The sequence below is a fragment of the Vulpes lagopus genome, chromosome 17 (assembly GCF_018345385.1).
Source record: "Vulpes lagopus strain Blue_001 chromosome 17, ASM1834538v1, whole genome shotgun sequence".
NCBI lineage: Eukaryota > Metazoa > Chordata > Mammalia > Carnivora > Canidae > Vulpes > Vulpes lagopus.
Window position 1 is genome coordinate 37,036,592 of NC_054840.1, and position 23,914 is coordinate 37,060,505.

At 41.6% G+C, this 23,914-nt stretch overlaps 1 protein-coding gene across 4 annotated transcripts in view; it reads left to right on the plus strand.

The window, feature by feature from the left end:
• The window catches only part of MTRR (5-methyltetrahydrofolate-homocysteine methyltransferase reductase), a 51,387-nt gene that overhangs the window by 22,010 nt on the left and 5,463 nt on the right, over nucleotides 1–23,914 (plus strand). For 3 of the 4 annotated variants that reach the window (XM_041731686.1, XM_041731685.1, XM_041731684.1), the window contains exons 3-12: nucleotides 967–1,120; nucleotides 4,038–4,155; nucleotides 6,728–7,103; nucleotides 12,295–12,417; nucleotides 14,399–14,552; nucleotides 15,476–15,564; nucleotides 17,939–18,119; nucleotides 20,243–20,285; nucleotides 20,851–21,037; nucleotides 23,561–23,679. In XM_041731686.1, coding sequence (XP_041587620.1) covers nucleotides 967–1,120; nucleotides 4,038–4,155; nucleotides 6,728–7,103; nucleotides 12,295–12,417; nucleotides 14,399–14,552; nucleotides 15,476–15,564; nucleotides 17,939–18,119; nucleotides 20,243–20,285; nucleotides 20,851–21,037; nucleotides 23,561–23,679 — 1,544 coding nt within the window. The remainder of the gene's footprint in view (nucleotides 1–966; nucleotides 1,121–4,037; nucleotides 4,156–6,727; nucleotides 7,104–12,294; nucleotides 12,418–14,398; nucleotides 14,553–15,475; nucleotides 15,565–17,938; nucleotides 18,120–20,242; nucleotides 20,286–20,850; nucleotides 21,038–23,560; nucleotides 23,680–23,914) is intronic. The other variant, XM_041731687.1, reaches the window with a different exon arrangement.

The window sequence follows — 23,914 nt, forward strand, 5'->3', positions numbered from 1 at the left end:
CAGGAGCTTCTATATAAACACAGGTAATGTGCCAGCCACATATAAGTCAAATTTAGCTCAGTACTTTAACAGTTATACACTCACTCAAGTTCATAACCTCCTCTGGTCTCTAGTCCAAAAGACTAGATGTCAGCAGCACAAGTGAATTATAAACTTAGTTCATAGGAAAACCTTTATGTGTCAGGGTCAAGATGACCTCAGATGTAGCCACTCACCCAACACCACCCGCAGCAGGTCCTGTCATTCTGCGGTAACTTCAGTGTTGGCATTGCAGGTACCACATGCTAGAATATAATCTGAATCTGTTACTACAAACAAAGTTGTCAGCATCATTTAACTAGCCCTGATTTGGCCCTGTGGGGTCACATCACCACCTAGGCCAGCAGCTATTTGAAAATTAGGTGAGTAGTACATGTTTGCTCTCCCCAGCTGATTGATTTCTCCAGTTTCTGACCCAGGTCTAAACAGATGGCTCTCTACTTCCTAGGTCATGGTAGTCCTTTCCAGATGAAGGTACTTTAACAAACTATGTCATTTTGGTATACAGCTTGTGCTGTAGCCTGTAAACATTGAATCACCTGGTAATATGTTAGCTCAGATCCTTGTATCTGCATGAAAGATAAGTGAATTCCTCAGAGTTATGAGCAGTGGAGCTCGTGGGGTCATAAGAGATAGAGATAGTGAAGTACTCTTTTTGGAATATTTAAATTTAAGTGAGGATTAGAATGAAGAAGCTTGATCTCTGTTTACCCCTCGGTATTCTGAGCTCCCTGGACCCTGAGGGAATGAGGGTAACATTTGCCCTTTCCCAACTTGGAAACGCTCTGCGACCTCTGTGCTGTGAAGCCACCTGCAGCACAGATGACTGGCTCTGGGTATAGAAGACTGAGCTGGTTGCCTTGCTGATGTGTTAAGTCAAAACTATGTGCAGCCATAGATCCCTGACATGCCATCCTTGTTTTGTAGTATGATCTGAAAACCGAAACAGCACCTCTTGTAGTGGTGGTTTCCACCACGGGTACCGGAGACCCACCCGACACTGCACGCAAGTTCGTGAAAGAAATACAGGACAAGGCTCTGCCCATAGATTTCTTTGCTCACCTGCGGTATGGATTACTGGGTATGGACTGTGTTTGCCCTCTGCCTATGCTCAGTTATTACTGGTTTTTTTTTTTTTTTTTTTTTTTTTAAATATTTTATTTATTTATTCATGGAAGACAGAGACGCAGGCAGAGGGAGAAGCAGGCTCCATGCAGGGAGCCCGACGTGGGACTTGATCCTGGGACTTCAGGATCACGCCCTGTGCCGGAGGCGGCGCTAAACCGCTGAGCCACCTGGGCTGCCCAGTTATTACTGGTTTTAATTCTGATATCTGAATGTATATAGTTGTATAGGTTTTGTTCTTAGTTTTTTATTTACACCTACACGTTGTATGCATTTCTATAATGTGCTGTGTTCTGTGAATGCCTCCCCTATCTCCATCCCGCAGCAGCACCTCTGTGAAGCCCCTAGAGTAGCATTCTTAACCATCAGATTCAACCAGGAAAGTTTTCAGAATATCAGCTGCTGTTTCCCTACCACCTTCCACCCTTAAAAAAGCCCTGAAGGAACAACTGTGAATGCTGTTTTATTGTTTTCTTGTTTTGTTTAAAAACAAAACAAAACAAAATTTCTATGTAGATCTGATCTCCCTAAGAACCAGTGCCCTAGGATCATCCTAGCCACATGTCAGGATCAGTGGTGGGGGGCACCTCCAGTGATCCTTACATAATTGTTTGGAGGTGGGGCCCTGGCATCAGTGGTTTTAGAAGCTCCCTGGTAAATTACTAAAATTTAGTAATTTTAGTGTGTATCCCAGGTTAGGAAACACTGGCTTGGAGCTCTGTGAAGTATAGGTTAGAAAACTCTGATAAAGATCAGAAGGACTAGCTCAGGAAGATAGGACACTAGAGAGAGAATTCAGAGCCTATATTACTAGCTCGTGATCTATGTTCTTTGAATCTTCTTTGAGAATTATTTGGGGGGAGAGTATCTGGTAAAGATGAATTATGCTGTGATAAGTAACTGATTAGAAATTTGAGGTTATGACCCTGGCTAAGATCTGTCTTTGTATAACTTACTCAAGAGGGTATTTTATTTATTTATTTATTTTTTAAATTTTATTTATGATAGTCACAGAGAGAGAGAGGCAGAGACACAGGCAGAGAGAGAAGCAGGCTCCATGCACCGGGAGCCCGACGTGGGATTCGATCCCTGGTCTCCAGGATTGCGCCCTGGGCCAAAGGCAGGCGCCAAACTGCTGCGCCACCCAGGGATCCCTCAAGAGGGTATTTTAGAGGGGCATCTGGGTGGCTCAGATGGTTGAGCATCCATCAAAAGCATGGTTGAGCTTTTGGCTCAGGTCATGATCTCTAGGTCCTAGGATCGAGTCCCAAGTTGGGCTCCCAGCTCATTTGGGAGTCTGTTTCTCCCTTTGCTGCTCCTCCTGCTTGTGTTCTTTCTGTCTTTCTGAAACAAATAAAAAAGCTTTTAAAAAAGTATTTTAGATTATATTTTTTATTCAAGTTTTTCTAATTTCTTTATTTTCTAGAATGAACATGTATATATTGCTTTAAAAAAATTCCTCAAAAAAAGTATTCAACTGGAGGTACCTGAGTGGCTCATTTGGTTAACTGTCTGTGTTCAGCTCAGGTCATGATCCCCGGGTCCTGGGATTGAGCCTTATTTCAGGCTCCCTGCTCAGTGAGGAGCCAGCTTCTGCCCCACCCCCTGTTCATGTGTGCATGCATGCTCTCTCTGTCTTAAATAAAAATCTTGAAAAAAAGTATCCAACCATTCTAGTCACTGTTATGCCATTTATGGCCTCACATTGCTCACTCTGTTCTTGTTGGGAAAGTACATGGAGATGATTAAACAAGTGAGATATTGACACTTTTAATTTAACTTTTTTTTTTTTTAAATTTTTTTTTTTTAATTTTTTATTTATTTATGATAGTTACAGAGAGAGAGAGAGAGAGAGAGGCAGAGACACAGGCGGAGGGAGAAGCAGGCTCCATGCACCGGGAGCCCGATGTGGGATTCGATCCCGGGTCTCCAGGATCGCGCCCTGGGCCAAAGGCAGGCGCCAAACCGCTGCGCCACCCAGGGATCCCCTAATTTAACATTTTTAAGGAAGCATGAAAGCATTAGTCCATTTTCTGACCAGGAAACAGAAGTAGTTCCTCATTCACCTAACACAGAAATACAGGAAATGATTATGTTGCAGATGCACCTCTCTGTGCTCTTGATTAGGGGTCAGTAATTCACTAGAGACCAGATGGTAAACATTTTAAGTTTTGCAGACCATGTGTTCTTTACAACAACCACTTTGCTGTTGCAGCTTGAGAGCTGCCATAAACTGTATGTGAACAAATGGACTTGGCTGTGTTCCAACACGTCTTTATTTATAGAAAAGTAATTGAGTGGTATTTGACCCACTAACTGTAGTTTGCAGACCTTTGCACCAGATCAGAAAAATCTGCAAATACAGATGTTACATTTTTTTAAACTCACCTAATTCTTGTTTTAAGGTTTCCATTCTTTTTTAAAGATTTTATTTATTTATTCATGAGAGACAGAGAAAGAGAGAGGCAGAGACACAGGCAGAGGGAGAAGCAGGCTCCATGCAGGGAGCCTGATGTGGGACTCAATCCCGGGTCTCCAGGATCAGGCCCTGGGTTGAAGACAGTGCTAAGCCGCTGAGCCACACGGGCTGCCAAAGGTTTCCATATTCTTAGATTCAAGGTTACAAAAATGTGAAAATACTTCTCTTAACAATGGCCAAAAAATGTTTTTTTTTTTGTTTGGATGCATTTGATACTTCAACATTGTGAAATAGAAGACAGTTATTTGCGTACTTAGTACTACTTCAGAAAAAGTGAAGGTGTGTATTATTAATCAGAGCATGGGATGGTATTGTTTCAAGTATTTATCTGCTCTGTAATCTTTAAATTTATATGTTACTATGTGTGCACTAATAGTCTATCTGGGCTCTTTAGGGCTGGGTGATTCAGAATATACATACTTCTGTAACGGTGGGAAGATCATTGATAAGCGACTTCAGGAGCTTGGTGCCCAGCATTTCTATGACACCGGACACGCGGATGACTGTGTAGGGTAAGAACAACGTGCTTCTCCTCTGCCACTTCCAGTCAGCCTTTATTTGTACTAGATGAAAGTTTGTGAGTTTATGAAATGTGATGACTTTTGACTTGGCATTGAAGATTTTATTTTGAAAGTGATATTTTCATTTTGTTAGCTTTTTTAGCCCTAGGACCACAGATCAACCTGAGCTTGATTTACATTTGTATTCCGTTGACTTTTTTAAGCACCTCACCCATCTCCATACCTGCTAATGGAAGAATTTTGAAAGGATGCCACAGGACAGTTCTCTATCTTGAAATGTGTAGGCATTTGTAGAAGTCCACATTTTCTTTAGGAACTTTAATAGCCTTTATGTTTGTTTCTCTGCCATGTGCACAGAGTGACTGTGGGTCTTCACAGGGAAGGTGCCCAGCAGGCCGTGCTTCACTGACAGAGGACACAGACCAGAGGCATTTAGGGCATGCTACGTGCTTTGGCTCTCTCCCTTAACATCTTAATGAGCACTTGCCACGGTGCTAGGCAGAAATACAGTCCCCTTTCCATTAGTTTACTCTTGTTTTTATAGTTCAGTATTATACCCTGTGTGCCATCTTTCAAATCCTCTTTATGTGTTTATTAAAAGATCTTATAATAGATGTTGTCCAACATAGTTTATCATTTAGCCTTCTGCTATTTCAGCAAATAACAGCACACCCACTTGATTTTTTTTTTTTCCTTCTTGGTGCATATATTAACTTCTCACTCGACCTTTGTTTATGAATGATGACAAATTCAGCAAGTGCTTGCTTTTCTGCACAGGACCACCTTGCGTGGGTGTGCTGGGGACACTTCTCTTCACTCAGCCCACTGTCCACATCCACTTTCTCCATCATTGGTAGGAATGAGCTGGATTTTTTCCACATCCCCAGCACACGTGTTCTGAATTGTGACAAAACTCTACTACATTGCCTTGCATGTTTTGTCTGTCTATATTGATCTTTTTGTGCGTTTTTTTGTATTTTTGGTTTTTGCCAGAATCCTGTTGGCATTAAGTGTTTTTTGTCTCATATGAGCCATTTACTTGCTAACTTCTTACAGAACCCGTTGGGCCTATCACTGAGTCCATATTTTACTTCTCTTCAGAGGCTTTCAGTTTCCCTGTTTATTCACTGGATCCAGTGTTAAGATTCTGGAATGTGTTTTCCTCAACCTAACCACCTCACTTGAATTTTCCCTCTTCTAAAATTATTTTTAAGGAGATATCCTGGCTTATTGTACCAGCCAGCACATTGATGGGGTTAAGAACACAGAGTGGAGTCTAGTTACCTGCTTGCAGATCCTTGATTACCCCCCACCTCCCCTTCACTGACTGTGAAATCTTAGTCATATTACTTACCTTTTGTGTGCTTCACCTTTACAACTCTGTGAAATAGGGGGAAATAGTGTGTGTTCTGGAAAGTTTTGGGGAGGAACAGATGAATTGATACACGTTGCCCTCTTAGAATAATGTCTATACCCTCTACTAAGTATTTTGTGGATGTTAGCTCTCTTGCTGGGAGGGCTACAGTTTTAATATGTCTGAGCTGCAAGAATGGCATTTTAATTGTAGCTGTCAAAAAAATAAAAAATAAAAAAATAAATGTAGCTGTCATTGTGGAACCCAGAATTTTATGTTCTTGCTTTTCCAAAGGCTCTGAGGGAGGGATGTGTACTAATGAGATTATAGCCGGAGTCATAACAAGACCGAGGTCTAAAATATGCCTTTTCCTGTTATTTAACTTTATGAATTAGAATTTAATTGATATGTCCTTTGAATTGTGATGAAAAATGAGAAGATTGGTCTTTCCAAGATTCTGATGAACGGTTTCTTTTTATTGTACTTAAAGTTTCACTGTTCAGGGAATATAGGGAATGTTGTTGCTGGCTTATCCTACTTTGTTTATTAGTAAATATGCTACCATATTATAAAACATACCTATGATTCTTTCAGCTTTTCTAAAGGAAAATTAGTGTGTTTTTTTTTTTTTCTTCCTTTAGACTCCCTGGAAATACTACCAAATGTTCAGGACTAGTTGAAGGTTTGAACTGTTTACTTAGTCAAAATACTTAGTATTAATCCAGAGTGATATCCTGATGATACTTTAATCAGTAGGGGAAAAAAATTAGTAAATGAGCTAAGCAAAAAAAATGGTACATTTGACATATATAAATATGTGATATTAGAGTAGACTTGGATTTGGGTTAAGTGTCTTAGCCTCATGAAAATTTCACATGCTTACTTAAAATTACAACTTTTGAAATAAAGATTACCAACTACATTTTAAGAAGCTAAGAACAATCCCATTCCTGTTACTATTACTAAAATGATTTCATTTCTTTTCTGACCGTTATGCTCATTTTATTTACTGCTAAAATGCTAATGAACACAGAATAATATTTTTAATTTAATTATCAGTATATTATGTTTTCTGAATAGTCATTATTTTTGGTGTTTTTGACATTTGCATAGCATTCTGCCAAATAGACTGCCATTTTCCTATTATATATTTAAATGGAGAACTTAGGCATTTGTTTTTTTTTTTTCCTTTTTTGTTATAACCATCAGTTTAGAACTTGTGGTTGAGCCATGGATTAACGGACTTTGGGCTGCCCTCACAAAGCACTTTATGTCCAGTAGAGAAAAAGAGAGGAATGAAGCTCTCAAGATGGCATCTAATGCCTCCCAAAGGATGGAACCTGTGAAACCAGAATTATTATATATTGAATCACAAGTTGAACTTCTGAGATTAGATGATCTGGGGAGAAAGGATTCTGAAGTTCAGGAACAGAATGCAGTGAATAGAGATCAGTCGAGTGCTCCGACAGCAGAATCTGAGTCCTCACTTACCCACTCGATACCCCCACTCTCACAAGCCTCTCTGAGTATTCCCGCCTTACCACCAGAATATTTGCAGGTGCATCTGCAGGAGTCTGTCGGCCAGGTAAGTGGTTTTACTTTATGCCTCCTGCTATAGAATATTAACTTATCAAGGGTGCTGCTTTGTTGTTGTTTATTACATTACAACAGAGGTCAACAAACTGGCTTGCTGGTCAGATGTGGTTCACCCCATGTCTTGGAAGTAAAGATTTATAGGAACACAAGCCTGCCCGCCCATTCACATGTTGTGTGGCTGCTGCTCCACTAAACTGGTGGAGTTCAGTGGTTACCAGGAGGCTGTCAGAGCCTGAGATGGTTGCTCTCTGGCCCCTTACAGAACGTTTGCCTGTGCCTTGCAGAAGTGCTTGTATTACATCTGTCTTTGAAGCAGCAGATACTTAAGAACTCAGTTTCTCTGTTATTTTGGAGAATTGTTTCTCATTTTAGGTGTGAGTCAGGTGGTGGCAAGTTGCTGTGGGCACTCGGGAGATTACCTTAGCTAAACTTGAAGCACTAATTTACAGTCAGATCTCTTTTCCAGCATGGACTTTTGATATCCTGGGATGCTTCACTTTGTGGATTATTTTTTATCTTGGTAATACCTTATAGGCTAGTTTTTACCTGTATGAAATAGTTTTCCTTTGTCAAGTGTATTTCTTCTACCAATAAAGAACTATATCTGAAACTAAGTATGTACTATATGTTGGCAAATTTAATTTAAATAAAAAAGAAGTGCCTTTAAAGTAGTCTGCAAATTTTGAGCATCGGGTTGAATAACAGCTGATGTCTGGCTACTGTGTCAGTATCTGGCATCCTGAAACTCCTTCCAGCGTGCCTAGAATAAATTTCCATTGCAGCCAATCTTTCCATGAAGAGCCACGCCCTCTTTCTTTAGAGTGGCTGATTGTGGGGTTTCACGTGGGCTTTCTCTCATAAACCGCACCCCCTCAGTGCAGGATCCCTATTTGTTTCTTGATTCACTTTTAATGAAGCAAGGCTTAGACATCTGAGAGGCAATTTAAATATAACTTTCTAGTACATTAGAGCTGTTTGCCAACACTTGTTAGGATAGTGTTTGTTTTTTTTTTTTTAACATTTCTTTATAGTGTCTTCTAAAGGATTCAGATAAACATGTTTATAGAAATAATTATCAGGTATTGTTTCCCACTTATGCCTCATTGTTGTGCAAATTTAAACGTTAAGTGAGGTAATTACAGGTTTGGGACTAGACCTGAGTGCCCTAGTAAACAAAGGGTTGAATGGTGGGTGTGGGGTGATGGTGGGCATGGAGTACACAGGCAGGGTGGAGAGCCCCATGTAGCAAGTATGGATGTGTGTGGCAGAGGGATGTGGAAAGTGATTTACCTGCCAGGGCAGTTCAGCAGGAGGAGGCTCTGAGAACTTTTCTGTTATGGCAGGTGTCATTAAACAGGCTTCAGTTGCTGGTAATGTGGTTGAAAGATTTTAAAAATCTCAGCTAGTTAAGGCCTATTTGGGTATGTTTGCTCAAGGGATACACTTGGAAAAGGGGTTGGAAAAACATATATGTATACTTTTTTGGGGGAGAGCATCCTCTTGGGATCCTCACATTAGGGAACCAATGAGGGGAAGGGGGAGCAACACTGGAAAGAGTGGGCAGTTGGGCTTTAGTGTTGGCTCAGCCAGTTCCGCTTCATACAGCATCTGGTCCCCATTCCTGGTGTCTCTTTGCCTGTGGGGTCTCCTGTGGGGTCTCTGGATCGTGTGGTTATAAGCAGCAGGGCCTCTTACCATACCATCCCTTGGATTTGCCGCACAGCCCTTTCCTGCTCTGCACCCCTCTCACAGCTGGCTGTCTGTTGTGTCACCTGATGTCTGGGTCAGAGCAGTCGTCCCAGTTAGTGGAAGGTGTTGCTCTAGATCCTAAAGGGCCTTCCAGCTGATAAACTCTCCAGGTGAAGTGAGGTACAAGATGCCTAGTCCGTTACTGGAATGGGTGTCCTGTTACATCCCAGGATGTTGGACTCCTGGACATTGTATTTAGAGCACTGGCCCCTCAGTCTGCACAGGGCATGGGCCTTGCCAGAGACTCTCATACACAAGCCACTGCTGGCACCTTTAGTCTGATTAGCAAAATGTCTCTGATGTAGTGGGCTGGTGTGATGTTTTGCTGAATGTCCAGATGTTCTCTGTTGATTCAGACTGTTAAAACAGCTGGCAGGAGCATTAACACAGTCTTGTAGCAAAATTGTAAGTGGAAATTGTTCCAAGTGAAAGTGTGTGGTCCTTTTTAGGGATAGAGATGGGAAAGAGCACAATGGCTCAGTCTCTCCAGCTGCCATGTGCCTGAGGCTATATTAATCTGCTCCAGCCCAGGAAACCATCCTGCATGGAGGCTGCAGTTGGGGCTACTGCTGGCTTGTGTTCCTTGTGGTTCATTGTCCTCCCCCAGGTTCCGCTTGGGTGTTGCAGGGACCAGGTTGGTCAATTAGATGGAGACCATACCTTGTTCTATACATTTTTAGGGATGCTATTGATACCTGCCATTCCTCAGGATGCTGTATTTTTTACTTTCTGCCTTCGTGAGGGGAGAGGAAGTGTCATATTCAGAGGCTTCCTTTTGGCCTCCCCACTATATAGCCCTTAACCATAGGCCAAGAACTGAGTGGACCCAGGGCACCGGACCTGGTCTAGGGCTCCTGTTTACTGCCTGGCCCTGTAGGCCCCACTCTGGTGCATGACCCATGAGGACACTGGGAGTTCTGAGTAACAGCATAACTTGGACCCTCTTCTAGAGCTTCCTGGGTTACTTGGTGTTCCCCTTGGCCTAGTGTACTTTTACCCTCTGAGAGAAGGACTGGGAAGCCTTATTGAGTACAATTTTTGGGGTGTTGCCAAGTCTCCCACCTTTCCTGCTCACTGATAATTATGCCTCCCTCCAACCCCCGCAGGGCCTTGCTGGCTAAATGCTCCTACCTCCCTCTCTTCTTTGGTGGTTTGGGCTTTCCCAGTGTTGGCCCAGTCTGTTAGCTCTGGCCAGCAGAGTGGCCAGCCCTGAGCAGCTCTGTGGTGCCCCTCACCAGCATTGTCCTGTTGGCCTTGGCAGTGGTATATGCTCTGGGTGCACCTGGGAACATCATCATCTGATAGATTTTGGCTCTTCGTAGTTTCATCTACTCTGTTGTGTCTACTTCTGAGCTTTTTAATCCTGTCTTCTAATGTTGGCCATGGAAGTCCCAGCAGTTCTGCCTCATGTAGTGTGGACTTTTGCTTTCTCCTTGTCCTCGTAGCCATCTCTGGAGGCTGCGGCCAGGGTGTTAAAGCCAGTGTCCTGGGATAGTGTTCCCAGTTAGCACATCCCTTCTGTCCAGGTTGATGTTCTACTCTCCTTGGTCGAGGACCTTAACATTCTGTGTCCTGCATACTTTGCTGGCTTCTGCTGGTGTGTGTGGCTGCGCCCAACACTTTCTTCAGAGCGTAGCCCCTCGCTTGTGTTAGCTGGCCCAGCACATCTGTGGCCTGCCGTGTCGTGACTCAACCCTCATTGGCCTGGCAGTCGGAAGAGATGGGATGCAAGAATGGGGCATGGGCGCATCCTGTAGGTAGAGGTCTTAATGCAAGAAGGAAGTCTTGCTCTTCATAGGAGGAAGTCATTTCTGTAGGCTCAGCAGGTTCAAGGGAATCTAAGGATTCAAGATTATCAACCCACGTGTCCTCCCTCCACTGCCAGGAAGCCATTCTTTGCCTGTTAGGCCTTTAGCATTCTGTCAGGCTGCAAGAGATGAGCAGCTTCTTTGTGTGCTACAGAGGATGTTCTCTGGCTTCACACTTAGTGTTTAATTGTTGATTAATTTTTCTCAGTTTTTTGCATAATTTCCAGAAGTGTATGTGGTTTGGCAAAACCCACAGTTCTGCTGGCCTTATCAGTGCCATTTCCCCATAGATCTCACGCACTAGCTGTAGTGTACTGGCTAATGCATTCCCTTTACAGTGCACCATCCCGCTTTGCTCTTGCACTGTCACCTTGTGCTCTCACCGGTGTTGCGTGCTGTCAGCCAGGTGGGTAATCCAGCTCCAAACTCCCATTTTAGCCTTTTTTCTTGAAACCACTCTAGCACTGGCTGTTACAGACTGGGTTCCTTTGAATCAAACTTTATGATTATTTTTTAGGTTATCCCCTTGGGATCCTCACCTTGGGGAATGGAGGGGACAGAAACCGGAGAGGACACAGTGAGAAGTGGGCTGTGATACGTCCCAGCAAAGGCCCCAGCCACCCTCATGGGGTTCTCTGGAACTGGGATGGCCCTTCAACATTGTCTTGATTTGGGGCAAAGGGGCTGGGCCTTTATAGTCATGGATTAGTCGTTGGATGTGGGCTACCTTTGAAAGGAGGTGTGACCTGGAAATGCTGAAGTCCCTCTCAGAGGTGACCATGAGCTGGCCGAGGGCCCTCTGTTGACAGCATTCCCAGCAGCCTTGCTGAAGGCTGTCTTAGGTGGGGGGCATTGCTAGTGCCCCATATGTGATGATTGTCAGGCTCTAACCCTTTTCCCATTTTTTCCACATAGCCATTTATCCAATATTGACTGATTACCATTTTGTAAGTTTCTATCTGCAACAGAACTTAGGAACATCAAGTTAGAAAAGGAGCAGAAATAGTACAACGAATTTGGCTTCTTTGCAGTTTCCCAAGGCCTGTGCTATCTAATACAGGAGCCACTAGCCATACATGATCATTTAAATCCAAATAAATAAAAATAAAAGAGTTTAGTTCCTCAGGCACATGTGGCTAGTGACCTCTGTATTGATCAGTGCAGTGTATTGATCAGTGCAGTGGCCGCCACTCTGGGTTCTTATGAACACCTGTGCAGGGGTCTCCCAACTTCAAACATGTCCTTTCCTTTAGAATCTCCTTCCTAAAAAAAAAAAAAAAAAAAAAAAAAAATCTCCTTCCTAAAATCATACATGCATATAGTCTCCTTTTGCATGGTTTATTTGGAAGATTATTAGAACTTTATGTGAAATGCTAATATCTGATATTTCCAATAAATATCCCAGAAATTTGTCTAATAGCCAAGGAGTTTAAGGTATGGATGAGCTGTCTTTTCTGAAAGATTGAAAGACCATTGTTTGCAGTCATTTGCCTTAGAAAAGAATACTTAAGTATCTAGGATATTTTATAAGATCATGTAGATCTTACCTAGACACTAAGTGAAGCAATGGCAAGTAAAATTGAAACTGCATTTAGAAATACTTTATCACATTTGTTTCTCAAGGAGGAAAGCCAAGCATCTGTGACTTCAGTGGATCCAATTTTTCAAGTTCCAATTTCAAAAGCAGTTCAACTGACTACAAATGATGCCATAAAAACCACTCTTCTGGTGGAATTGGACATTTCAGTAAGTTAGAGAATGTATTTCTTAGTACCGTTATGTTGTCAAGAAGTGTGGAGCCTTGTGTGTTGTTGTAGTCTGCACACTTAAGGGAGGAGAGCCTCTGGTAGGATATCTGATCTGTCTGTCCTCCCCACCTCCCACCTGTTCTCTTTTCGCTTCAGGAAGGGGCTAACATGAGGAGTGACCCTGGAGGTGACTCAGCTTGAAAAAATGGTGTTGCTCCCTTACTCAGGAAGCCACGAAAGAGTTCTGGAATCAGAGCAGGATTTTCCACGGGAGAAGAGGCCTGAGAAAGGCACCTGCTCGCCTGAAGTCAGCCAGCAGTTAGAAATAGAGCTCAGACCAGATAGGCCTAGAACTCTTCATTTCTCATAGTGGTGGTCCTCATTGCTTTGAGAATCTGGAAAGAGTCATGGTCCACCCCTGCCCCCCATGCCCATGCCTTATGCATAAACATTTTGTATATACAGGGCCTTACATGCTGCCTCTCTCAACTCCATCCATGAGCCCAACCCCTGCCCCAAACCACTAGCCTCAGTTAAGAAGCTAATTGCTAATCCTGTAACCTCAGTGCTTAAGTACATCTTCAAAGTCACTCAGCTGTATTTCAGTGGAAGGCCTGAGAAGTGGGTTGTGCTTTCAGAAAAGGTTGTGTCAGGGCTGTCCATATAGATGTCATTGAACTTCTAATAGGGGAAAAAAATGACAGGCATCAAAACTACATGGTTTGCTTGTGTATCATTGAGTAGTTTTGCATTCCTTTGGAACATTTTAATAATCCATATTGTTAAATATTCTTTGTACACTAAAGCATTTTGCTTTTTATTCTGTTCTATACTTTTGTCATAAAATGGTGAAGGTTGGCCAGTAGGTGGTTTAGTCTTTGCCCCTCACAGGCCAGGGCTGTGAGCATGTGGGGTCAGAGGTCTCTCCGGATCCTGCCCTTGTTCTGCATCATGTTATAAATAGCCATGAGGTGGAAGGTGGCTCCTCCAGCCCATCTTCATCACAGTACCAACCAGGTGCTGTAACTTTTATGTTTCGTAAGGAAAAATAACGTGTCATCTCTCACCCCTCCTTTTCCCCTAAAGAAAGGAAACTGAGAACAAGTGCAGACTGCCTTCAATAGTTTCTCTCCTTCATAACGTATGTTTTCATAAGAGGGATTTTTACATTGATTGTTAAAATATTACCTAGGCATCTTTTTTTTTAATATTTTTTTTCTTTATTTATTTATGATAGTCACACACACACACACAGAGAGAGAGAGAGAGAGAGAGGCAGAGACACAGGCAGAGAGAGAAGCAGGCTCCATGCACCGGGAGCCCGACGTGGGATTTGATCCCGGGTCTCCAGGATCGCGCCCTGAGCCAAAGGCAGGCGCCAAACCGCTGTGCCATCCAGGGATCCCACCTAGGCATCTTAAATGAGAAAGATTTTGACTAATGTAAAAAATACTGAAGTGATATAAAGCGAAACATTGGATGACTTTGATTTTTTTTTTTTTTTTTTTTAAAGTAAGTCCTGGGGCAGCTCCGGTGGCTCAGTGGTTTAGTGCCGCCTTCAGCCCAGGGCGTGATCCTGGAGACCTGGGATTGAGTCCACGTCATGCTCCCAGCATGGAGCCTGCTTCTCCTGCTCCTCTGCCTGTGATTCTGCCTCTCTCTCTCTGTGTGTCTCTCATGAATATATAAATAAATAAAATCTTTAAAAAAATAAAGTAACTCCTGGGTCATCAGATGGGCATGTGACTCTTGATCTTGGGGTTGTAAATTTGAGCCCCACGTTGGGCATACAGATTACTTAAAAAGAGAAAAAAAGTAACTCGTAATGAAAGTAAATTTGTTCAGTTGGGCTTGTTTTTTTGCAGTTAGAATCATTTGTTTCTAATTCATAAAAGGATCATATAATAAAAAACATTCTTTTGTTTCCCCACAACGAAAACTGTTTAATATGGGCTTTTTTTTTCATGTTTCTTCTTTAGAAAACAGATTTTTCCTATCAACCTGGAGATGCCTTCAACGTGATCTGTCCCAACAATGATTCTGAGGTACAAAACCTACTGGAAAGACTGCAGCTCACAGACAGAAGAGAGTACTGTGTCCTCTTGAAAATTAAGGCAGACACAAAAAAGAAAGGTACAGCCTTGATCTCTTCTTAGGATGTCATTGGGCTACAGGTTGGAGGTCACAAGTGCAGGGGACCCCCTCCCTGCACCCTAGGTGACAGCTACACACATGGTCCGAGCACTTGCCATGGGTCAGTGGGCAGAACACAGGCACTCGCTGGCTTGTGGGTTTTTTAACTTTCACATGAGGTATGCTGAGTGGGATGATAATAGATTTTATGCTTATTTGGACAGTGTTAGACAGTAAAAATGCATGTAGCTGTAGTCTCGAAGAAGCTGGTAAATTGTTGGGCTGGTTTGTTAACTTTTTGCAGTTAGCTTTATTTTGTTTTTGAGTTACATAAGAGTAGTCTTACAGTAAACTTACTATGTGAATTTTAAGTTTTCTTATCATGTGTATTTCTCATAGCATATTTATTGCTTACTTAAAATTTTATTTTCATGATTAAAGAAAGTTTTATATATATGTATATACAGCATATATATATATATATATATATATATATATATTTGCATACAACCTTGAATTGGAGTTCCATCAGTTCTAAAATTCTTTTTGAGAATAATACACAGTGTTAATGGACAGGTGCCATCTCTTGGCCTTTTGTTGCTTAGCTTTGGATAATTTCCCTCTTAATTTGGTATACCTAGATTTGGTATCCTTACCAAAGATACTAAAGATCTATCTTTGGTAAATTAAGGTGTGGCTAATAATACTATTGAATTTATAATTCTTCTATTTTTTTTTGTAAGGTTTTTTTCCCCTTATGTTCATTTTGGAAATTTTTTTGACTGCATAAACATTGCCACAAATCATATTGTGTACCTTGGTAGCACAGTAATGTAAAGTATACAGTTGTGTTTTTAAGAATGCAAAAACATCTTAATCCTTTACTTTCTTTGTCATGGACTCTCTCCTGTCTACCTGAAAAGGAGCGGCCTTACCCCAGCACATACCTGAGGGACGTTCTCTCCAGTTCATTCTGACCTGGTGCCTTGAAATACGAGCAGTTCCTAAAAAGGTACTTTTCTTTGGGTAACTAAAAGTATACTTAGCTCTGTGTAGGATTTATTAAATCTGGTGTTTGCCCTTTGAAGGCTTCCAAGTATGGCTTTTATAGCATGTTTTCAAAGTAGTTCCCCAAGGTATATGATATCTTTGCAGCTATCATAGACAGATATTTTTATGTTGTGTTTATGTTGAAATTTTGTTTTTTGTTGAAATGAGATTTTTTTAAAGTTTTACTAGATATTTTTTTATAATAAATTTATTTTTTATTGGTGTTCAATTTGCCAGCATACAGAATAACACCCAATGCTCATCCTATTTTTACTAGATATTAACTAGATGTGCTGCATTAATTAGTGATTAAAGTGACCTCAGATGATGTTATGTTATCCAGCTGCACTTGACCCTTTTTCTAATTGATGACAGAAAGCTTATGAGAGGGCAGGCTTTCCCCTACTTGCCACCCATTTAATATTGAGATCTCTTCCATATGAAAGTACATAGTTACTATTAAATCAGACTCTTCAGGAAAAATGAAAAGTTCTCGTGGATTATATTGATGTTTAGATGAATGTAGAAGGAGAATGATCCACTAGATGTCAGTAGGATGCTGGGAACTGTATTTTAAAAGATGGTTGTAAATGATTCCTTCTAACCCGGTCCCTCGAATGGGTATGAATGGGGGTGACTTCCCAACTATGCTTTGCCGAAGCTCATAAATAGTGCTGAATAAATAGCTGAATAGCTGAATAGCTGCCCTCCTCAAGGCCTTTTTTATGGTCTGTCTTACTAATGTGTTTGTTCCATGCAGTCTTTGGGAAGCAAACTCCTTTGGAGAGAAACTCAGTCCTAGATATAATTTGAATAAATTTAGACTTCACTGTCATGAGAACTTCTTGATTAAATACAGCAAGTTTCACAATTTTAGTTCAGCTCTACTATTTAATGAAGCATGTATATGTAAACGTGTTTTTCTATATCATCATAAAAATTCTGGTGGACACAAAATAAGTAACATGGGAAGCCACAGTTTTTTATAATCAAATCCTTAGGGTTAACACTTGAATTGTATTTTGCTAAACAAAAAACGAGGTCCTCTAGCATAAGTGCTGTTCTGTGACATGCCGTCTTTACCTAAATAGAAGTTGAGAGTTTGTATACCCCCGCGTGGAAACTGTACCTTACCAGGGGTCTGTGCAAAGACATGGGGTGCTCGCTCATCTCACATGGTTTCTCAGTCTTGTCTCGTGTTTGGTTCCAGGCCCAGCATTTTGAAGAAGGCATGCAATTTGTTGGTCTCAGGATAGTTTAGACAGGGCTTCCAAGCTGAGCCACTGGAAACCTGTGACCCTCACAGGAGGAGTGATCTCGTCCACCCTGTGAAGGGAGTCCAGTACATGAAGATGCTTAAGCCTTGGAATAAAAAGTACCTCTTAGCATTTCACTTAGCATTTGGTGTACATTACTTCATTGCTTTGTTCTTTAAGAAGCCTGGAGTGGTAAGAGCTCTATATGTCCTATTTGGAATATGTTGAAACCAAAAGTCGTTATTAACAAATTTGGTCTTTTGTCCAGGAGTTTGGACTTGCCTCTGTCTTTGGAGCTTGGGATTCAGGATATTATTGCTTTGCTTTCTTTGTTTATATTCTTCTCTTTCTACAGTGTGTCTTAGGTGACAGAGAGAGTTCACGTGCAGGAGGCTTCTTGATGTTCTGGCCCTGCCTGTCTTTTCAGCCTTTGTTCCATGTCCGCATTGTCCTGTACCCGTATTGAACTGCACGTAGCCCCAGGAGCCCATGCTTTCATGGAACTGGGCCATCTGCTTAGTTCCTCTTCACTTTTGTTCCTCTCCTGTGGCCAGCCTTCATCTCAGGCTTGCATCTGGGGTGCAGAAGTCCCTGGCATTTTGCGTGTGTTCCTGTTTGGGTCGTTAGCCTATTGCACACTGTCACTAACCAGCAAAAGAAGTGTTGTGCCCAATGCCTGTTGTATAAAGAGGACTTAACAGCTGTCAAATGAATATAGAAGTCTAGCTTGTAATCATCAGCTAAGACGAGCAAATATTTGTCTTGAGTTAAAACGAGTTTGAGATTTCTGATTCTTGCTACTCAGAGTAGACATGTAATTTGAGATCATGTTTGGGACTGATTAGATTGGTTTAGGAAACAGGAAAGGTAACCTAAAGTAGAACATGGAGGGTGGTTTTCCTTAACAGGTTGACATTAAAGCAAATAGTAAGTTAAATTCTCTTTTCCTGATCCACTCAGAAGAGTGGTGTCACTTTTTCTTGGATAATTCGGCATGTCCCCAGGTCAACACTAACCAGAGATTGTAGCAGCCTAACCACACATGGTACTTTCTGTCTGCTTGCTTTGCCATGGCCACAGGCATTGTTGAGAGCCCTCGTGGACTACACCAGCGACGGGATAGAGAAGCGAAGGCTGCAGGAGCTGTGCAGTCGGCAGGGTGCAGCCGATTACAGCCGTTTTGTGCGAGATGCCCATGCCAGTGTGTTAGACCTCCTCCTCGCTTTCCCGTCCTGCCAGCCGCCGCTCAGTCTCCTCCTTGGTGAGTGGCCATGCTCCCGGCCCCTGCACCCAAGGAGCTTTTTTGAACAGAGCACTCTGGAGTGAGAATGTGTCTCTGGGAGGAAACATTGGTTTGTCCTCAGGGCCTCCAAGAAGTTGGAAAGAATCCCTCTGCCAGGATTATCTCTTTATGTCTTCCCTCTCCCATTGTCACTAGCATCTGCTCTCTTACTACAGCCAGTCTTAATTATCTTTCTTTGGATCAGCATTCAGCATCTTTTCTATTAACTTAGCTATTTTCAGAAAGAATTTTTTTTAGTCAAATATTACCTAAAAGTGAGTGTCCCAAGGAAAAAAAGTTCTTGTTTTTTTTTCAAAGCTGATGAACCCTAAATGTAACTGACAAAGGATAATGAAGTATATTGTCTATGCAGAATACAAAAATGTCGCCCTCTGGGCAAGTCTAGCTCCATGTTCTCCAAGGGCGATGGGGACCCTTCATGTTGTACCAGTGCAGGTGGCCTTTTCAGGATGGCTCCAGGCTTGAAGCTTGCGGGAGACTTGTCATCAAATAGTCCAATATAAGATGATTCTAGTTTTTGTCCTCATTGTCTCGTGGGGTCTTCATTCCAACAGAAGAGAGAAGATCCTCTCTGCAGTGCTGGCCAGGGGAGGGCTTTCAATGGCAGCCTCTGTAGGAATTGGAGACACTGACAGAGGGTAATGACTGAGAATTCGACAGGATTTTTAAACCTTGAGAACTTTCCTGTGCTGGTACTTTTCTCCTTTCCTCTCTCTTTTCCTGTAGTGATAAGTAATAAAATCTTTAAGATTTGCATTTATCGGGCAGCCCAGGTGGCTTAGTGGTTTAGGGCTGCCTTCAACCCACAGTGTGATCCTGAAGACCCGGGCTCGAGTCCCACATCGGGCTCCCTGCATGGAGCCTGCTTCTCCCTCTGCCTGTGTCTGTTCCTTTCTCTCTCTCTCCGTATGTGTGTCTCTCATGAATAAATAAAATCTTAAGAAAAAAAAAAAAAGATTTGCATTTATCTTTGGTGATAGGAAAACGTGTATCGTGTTTTTTACTTTTAGGCCACAGGGTCTCCCAATGTCCAGTACAGTTAGGGGTGCTCTCCTTTATTAAGTCAGATCCTGCTTTCTCTCACTTTTACAATTCCTTTTCCCTCTCAAAAAGGTGAAGTTACTAAGCAAGGTGGCTCTTCAGACACACATACTCCTCTCTGTCTCAGTTGAGTCTTTAGAGTGAATACAGGGTTGGGAGAATAATCAGAACATCTGTAGGGAAGTTGTAAGAACTCTTGTATAGCTATCCAACATGTGAGAATATGTTTTAGTTCCTTTCATGGATTTGCTGTTTTCTTAGCTTTTATACAGCATTTATTGTGTAGTCTATAAAAAACTAATGAAGGCATTCAAACTTAAAATTTATTTTGTACTTTTTTAAGTAAACCTAATGTATCTAACACTTAGTATTATGTTGAGCCTTCTGTTAAGCTTTATTCTGTTACTTATTAAATTTTAGAAAGGTCTTTCCAAATTTTTGTCAGATTGATTCTTTGACCTTTTAAAAGAGCTCCAGTGTATCTAGAAACCACTGGGTTCTGGATAACTTAAAGGCTTTACCTCTACCCTCCCATTTTCTGTTGTTATAGAAATATAAGAAGGAAAAATATTTCCTTTCTTTTATTAAGGAGGAAAAAGATTTCAAGCCTAGGTATTTCCCATAATCCATAAAATAGTGATCTTTTGGAGGTCATGATCTTATTTCAAACATGAAAACTCCAGACACTTCAGAAAACTGTGTACACACAGAAAATTTAATGGGTTTCTTGATTCTGAAGCCCACTCATGGATGCTTTTATTATCCTTCTGTTTAAGACCAGCCTTGAGAAGGACGCTGATTTCAGGTAAAGAAATGCAGTATGTCTGGTTTTTAATGTGAGGAATTGGGGGAAAAAATAGTAATGACTTACTTAGTTACAGTGAATTTACAGCTTGCTCTAAAACATTTAAATTAAAATGTTATTTAGGTGTTCTAAACAAGAAAACGAAATGCAACTCACACTTGAATTTTTACAAAACCTTACATCATTTATTTTCAGTAGTGGTGAATTAATTGCTTATCTTTATTTTTTTTTCTAGAACATCTTCCTAAGCTTCAGCCCAGACCATATTCATGTGCAAGGTACTGATATTTTTTAGCACATAGAATCTTTCTCCCAAAATGTTGTGAATCTTTGGCTTCCAAATCCTTATTAGTTCTGAATTCACCTGGTAAAAACTTACCTAATTAGTGGAAGACAGTAGCAGGTGTGGTAAGGAATGAAGGGGACCGGTCCTGGGACTCCTGTTCTGCAGAAGTTCAGAGAGTGTGGAATCTCCAGCGGCAGCCCTGGTCCACAACCACGTTTCCCCACGTAGGGCTGCTGAGTGCCCTGGTCCTCTACCTGCTGCCTTGACTATTGTGCCAGACCATCTCCACTGGACAGCAGAGGTGGGCAGTGCAGAGATGGAAGGTTGTATAAATCTTAGAGTCCTAAAGTAAAACATGTGATTGGAAATTTTTTTGAATATCACAAAACAGGGGGCAAGAGAGGAGGAGCTTTTCAGTAGCAGCAGAGCTCTTTTCCCTGAAGATTTAGAAGGTAGATTAGAGCCCATGGGAAATATCCATCAATTCAGGAAGAAAGACTGTGGCTTGAATGTGTTAGTCCTGATACAGAGATTAAACCTGACCTGTGTCTCTTCAGCTCAAACCTGTCTCACCCAGGGAAGCTTCATTTCATTTTTAACATTGTGGAGTTTCTGTCTAACACCACCGTGGAGGTTCTGCGGAAGGGCGTGTGCACAGGCTGGCTGGCCATGGTGGTTGCACCAATTCTTCATCCAAACACACGAGTATCCCCTGCAGAAGATGGGAAAGCCCCGGCTCCTGAGGTACTGGGAGTGTGCAGTGGGGCATTATTAAAATTATGCGGTTTGCCTCCTTAGAGTCCTTGCTTGGCGATCAGTTGACAACCAAAGATTAATTTTATATCCTTCAGTTTTGGGTATTAGGGTTTTGCCCCATTTCTTCCCTTTTGTCTTAGACGTAGTATAAAATCCAAGTTAGTGCTATAGTATGAAGGCATGATGAGAGGGAAAGCACTTTTAAAACAGGGAGGATGAAATGTGACTTGATTCTGTGAGCAGACCATAGACAGACAAATTTGTATCTGGACTTAGTGCCATCCTTCATATTTTGATACTGCACTTGGCAAATCTTACTCAAGGCCACAGCATAAGGAACAATTTCAAGTCCTTCCTTGCCCATAATAAAGATGGTTGAAATTAAAAAAAAAAAATTCAGGCTTTATCATGAAGTCCTCTGTGGTATTGAAAAAATGAACATGTCATTTGTAGCATTATCTTAGGACTAGTTTGGTTGCTGTAAGTTATTGGAGTTGAAAAGTTCATGCCCTAAGGGGAAGGTAAGACTTCAGTATATACTTGAAAGGGCTCATGGGAAGCTGCTGCTTGAAATTGCCCTTTACTGTGGTATTTTCCCAGGCAGCAGTCTCACACAGGTGCCTGAGAGAGAGAGAGAGAGAGAGAGACCCACCCCTCCCTCCACCATATTCCTAGGTCACGATGCATCAACAAAATATTAAGAACCTGAGATGCTGTTCCTTTTCTGAAAAGGAAAGAATATTACAGTACTGACATAAGAGTATTATGTCATTTTATGATCCTATAAAAATGGATGATCTCCAGAAGGTTAAATATATATAACATCACAAACACCCATCATGGATGCCACTCACACATTTCCTCCCTTCTACCTTTTTCTTTCTCCTTTCTCCATTTTACCAGATCTTTATTATAGACTTTCTAGTATTCAAAGATTAGAAATATAGGAATAAGGATACAATTTAAATTGAATGGTGTTTAGTGCCATATGTATTTTATTAGGACGTGTAGGGAATGTTAATATTCACACGACCCTCCCAAATCCAACCCCAACTGGCAGATGGGACAACTGCTGACAGATATGCCCTGTCCTTGGGAGGCATAGACGCCCTGCCCATCAATGTGTAGTCTGACTGTGTGACCGTATTCTGCTGGAGAGATGTGAGCAGACAGGATATATGCTCCATCTAAGCAGGAGCATTGAACTCACTGATGTGGCTTGCCTCTTTCTCCTCTTTGACTAAGGATGGAATGTTGCAGGTCAGGGATGCTCCTTGGGCATGGATGCAAGCAGAGGAGGTCTTTGGTGCAGAACTGTAGCCCACCTGTAGCATTTAAGGAGAACCAGGGAGAAGTGTTTGGTAATATAAACCGTCTGAGATTTCCTGCAGCAAGAGTGGACTAATCCTGCTCTCCTTGCAGTCCCTAGTACACAGGCCATGTGTTCTCACTAGCACACCCCTGTCACACCCAGTGTAAACTATCTGACTTCACGAGTCTTATCGTTACCAGTCATTTTATAGATAAATGTTTATTGTCTCTTCCTCCACTAGAGCTTAAGTCCATGAGGACAGCGATTTTGTTCATTTCTCTATCTGTAGTGGTTGTGTTGAGTACCGTCAATAAGACTGGTGAGTGAGTGGGTCAAATGAGACGAGTGTGAGATGAATTACAGTCTTGTTCCCGAACGCAAACCCTCATCCGATACCGCTCTGCCAATTCTTCCTTTACAAGGTCTGGTGTTCATCCTGTTAATGAACAGGTTTTCCTTACATTGAAGATTAAAATGTATACAGTTACACAGAGAATAGATTCCTGCCACTCAGTAGAACTCATGCACTTGGTGAAGTGACACTGGAACCGAAATACATTTAGAAATGGATTCCTTGTATGTACGTATCCCTGGCACATGATTTAGAAGGGAAATCTTTTGAAATTTTAGCAAAAAGATTGTGTTTATCTGTGTATACTATTTATTCTTCTAGTTTTGCACAAACACCTAACATTGAACCCAGATTAACAAACACAGCACAGCTCCTCAGCATCCTGGGAGTGACCCCCCTCATTTTTCCTTCAGGTGTCAATTTGCCCCTGAAACTCTCACTCCATCTTGATGCTGATCTTCATTGCCCCTTACGTGCAAACAGAGAATCTTTTTTTTTTTTTCCCAACAGAGAATCTTAGCTTTAGTTTTCTTGCATTTCTCCATAATACAGATAATGGGTTGCCTACTAGAAAGTAGACCTTATTCATAGGCCTAGGGAAAGAATTTGATTGTATCTATTCAGTGTTCTACCTTAGAAATACGCCTGTCATTTTTTAACGACCTTTGATTTCGATGGGAAAGAAAAATTTGCAAGACAAACTTGTTTTTTTTCTCAGTAGTGACAGGTGCATTCATGGTTTCAGTAAGATTTAATGCCATTTAATTTCTTCAGCAAAAATCATCTTGGTTGTATGCCTTTGTCTAGGTTTTCTTTCAGACTTATGAATCTTGGTTTAATATTCCAGATATCCATCTGTCCTCGAACAACCAATTTCTTCCATTTACCAAGTGACCCCTCAGCCCCCATCATAATGGTGGGGCCGGGAACTGGCATAGCGCCCTTCATTGGTTTTCTGCAACACAGGTGTGTGCTTTCTTTGACTAGTGAGAAAATGTATCCCTTATGATCCTGGGTGGAAATATAATAGCTTTTTTTGTTTCTTCAGTGATTTTTTTGGATATTGGACTTTGGTTGTAAAATTTTTATTTTAAAAAATTATTATCAAATGTGTGATAGCATAGCATAATTTGTCACCATGGGAAAGGTAAATGTGATATCTTCCAGAGGTTTTGTTTTGTGTCAGAATTTCCCTTTTTAC